Consider the following 2,885-nt stretch of genomic DNA (forward strand, 5'->3'; position numbering starts at 1 on the left):
TCAGTGTAGACCTGCCCTGGGCTCGGATGTCAGTGTAGACCTGCCTGCCCCACGGGCTGCCTTAAGCTCAGGATGTCAGTATAGACCTGCCTGCCCCACGGGCTACCTTAAGCTCAGGATGTCAGTGTAGACCTGTCCCATGGGCTGCCCTGGGCTCGAATGTCAGTGTAGACCTGCCTGCCCCACGGGCTGCCTTAAGCTCAGGATGTCAGTGTAGACCTGTCCCACAGGCTGCCCTGGGCTCGGTTACCAGGTCTTTCTCCCCAGGACCACCAGAGGGTGCAGCCCCCCACCTTTAGTGAGCCTTTGATCGTGAGCTGTTTGTGCCCCTCCTCCACAGTCTGGGACATCCTCCGCCCACTCCGTGGACAGGGCCGCCTGACCCAGGAGTGGCTGACAGTAGCAGACAGGGTCACAGGGACTTTGCAGCCACAGCTGGCATTTCTGGAGTTACTGCCATCCTGAGCTACGTACTCTGTCCCCCTGTGGGTCTACAGAAATGCCATCCCCCTACCAAAGTCCACAGCCAACCCCCAGCCTCCGTCTCCCAGACACCCTGTGCCCGGACGGCAGAGGCCCACCGAGGGCAGGGCGGAGCGCGGCAATGGCAGGTTCTGACCATTCAGGGCAGCGCCAGAGGGCAGGGGGGCAGCCAGAGCTCACCCAGTACCCTGCTGCCTGGGCTCCCCTCCGCCCGGCGGTGACCCCCTCTGTGTCAGGGGAGGCTGCTCGTTTGGGGAAGCAACCCCCCAGGCCTTCCCTCTGAGGCACATCTGACCCCCAAACTTGCCCTTCGCAGAGTGCGTGTTAACCCCTGGCTCCGCCCCAGGACTGGGCCGTTCCCTCTGCCACACGCAACAAACTCACTGCCACCGAGTCCAGTCCGACACCCAGGGACCCTGTGAGGACAGGGCAGACCTGCCCCCACCCCTCCTTTTCCGTCGCTGTCATTGTCTGAGATGAACCGTCTCTCACGTGCGCGCCAAGTCTCTTCCACGTTCCTGCAACTCCTCATGGGAGTAGAAAGCCTCACCTCCCTCCCGAGGAGGAGCTGGTGGTTTCAAACTCCAGACCTTGTGGCCAGTGACCCAAAGCACAACCGTGACACTACCAGGTACACTCTCTGGGAGGGCATCCTGCGCACACTTTCACGGCCAGTGTGCAGGGCGCCTGCTCCAGCAGCCTGCAGATCCCATCAGGGGTCATGACTTTCCCCTGAGAGTGGAAACTGTAACAGACAGGCGGAGGCTGGGTGGGGACCCCGTCATCTGCCTGCCCACTGATCATTCCTTCCTCTTGGGCCCCCGAGGGCCACTCCACTCAGAGCCCAGCCCTGGCCCTGGGTGGTGGTCCCTCTCGGATCTGTGCCCTCCACCCCACCCCCAACAAAGCCCTCCTGGACGACCATCAACTCAATGCTGATGCAGCACCCCTCATGGGCTCCTGGCAGGCTATGTGGCTCAGCCCCAGGCCTGGACTCTGCCAACGGGCACAGCCGGCAGAGCCTGTGCCAGCTCACCTGCCAGGGAGGACGCGGCGCCGAGCGCTGGCTCATCTCTCAGTCGAGGTGCCAGGACCGAGGGTGACCAGGAAGAAGGGGAGGGCCTCGTGGGGACCTGGGGTTCCCATTACAGGCGGCCCTGCTGCCTTCCCAGACCCAAGACCAGCACCTGTTTTCGCCATTGCTACAGGAGAGAGCTGTTTCCAACAGCCTGTGCCCTGTTTATAGACATGTTACAAGCAGGGAAGAGGCCACCAGCCCTTTCCCAGGCTTGGTGCCACCCCCAGCTGGCCAGGGCAGCTGTGCCACAGCCAGAGCTCTGTTATGAAGTTGGACGGCTGGGCAAGAAGGACCCAGGAGGGAGCTGGCAGAAGCAGGCATTCCATCAACTTTCTGGCCCGGGAGAGACTAAAGCAGGGAAACAGCGCTGCCTGCCCACCCTGGGGACAGCGGGCAGGGTGTGGGGACCCAGATAAGAGGACAGATGCAACTGGCCCTGCCCCTCACCTCCCCTCACACAGGGAGCGGGGAGACAATGCCCACCACAGCTCCCTCGCACACCATCCCTCCGGTTCCCGCCCCACACTGCAGAACGTGTAGGCGCAGCATCCAGCCTGCATGCACCCCCGAATGTCATGGCCTGCAGGCCCCCAAGACCACCTTCAAATGGCTCAAGAACAGAGCTTTGTTTGGGCTTGCAGGTCACCTGGTTCTGACCTGGCTAGGCCATGCTGCCCCCTGTGAGGGGATGAAACAGACCCCAGGAATGGTGGCAGTGTGACCCAGACCGCATCTCCCTGGGCTGCGGAGTGCAGGTGCACATCCTATGCCCCTCTGGCTGGGGTTCTGCAGGCTACTGGGTCTGGGGCACGAGATGGGAGGCAAAGGTGGATCTATGCCCACACCCGAAGGCCCAGGACAGCTTCCTGGGGACCCATGGCCAACACAGCAGCTCCCAGGAGTCTGCCCGGCAGTGGAACTGAACCTCAATGACCCGTGAGGCCACTGGACCACAGCCTGCCAATTCTTCCAAAGCATGTACTCCCTGAGCTCGAAGCCTTTCTGCTCCCTGTCAGCTCCGAGTCTGCCTGACCCAAGGAGCCACCCTTTTGTCACCGGCTCATATCTCCTCTCACTTGTCACCAAGGCCCATGTGAATGCCAAGGTAGCAGACATCACATTTGCAGACCCACAAAGCAATGGGGCAAGGGACGGGTCGGTTTGCAGGAAAAAGGATCCCGAACACATTCCAGGTGCCTGGGGCCAGAGGTGGCAGCAGGAAGACCCCAGAAAGAAAGGCAGACATGAAAATGCTGGCACATATATTCGTGGGCAGATGGGCAGACAGAGGGAGGGAGAGGGGGAGGATGATAGATAGGATGGA

The 2,885-nt window shown here is 61.7% G+C and overlaps 1 protein-coding gene across 1 annotated transcript in view; it reads right to left on the reverse strand.

Annotated features, from left to right (window-relative positions):
* Positions 1–2,885, reverse strand: part of COL5A1 (collagen type V alpha 1 chain) — a 99,015-nt gene that overhangs the window by 89,744 nt on the left and 6,386 nt on the right. Inside the window, exon 4 of the mRNA XM_045289356.1 lies at positions 1,147–1,228. Coding sequence (XP_045145291.1) covers positions 1,147–1,228 — 82 coding nt within the window. The remainder of the gene's footprint in view (positions 1–1,146; positions 1,229–2,885) is intronic.

Source organism: Echinops telfairi, unplaced genomic scaffold, assembly GCF_000313985.2.
Source record: "Echinops telfairi isolate 266 unplaced genomic scaffold, ASM31398v2 ScPeMD7_25;HRSCAF=90, whole genome shotgun sequence".
Classification (NCBI taxonomy): Eukaryota; Metazoa; Chordata; class Mammalia; order Afrosoricida; family Tenrecidae; genus Echinops; species Echinops telfairi.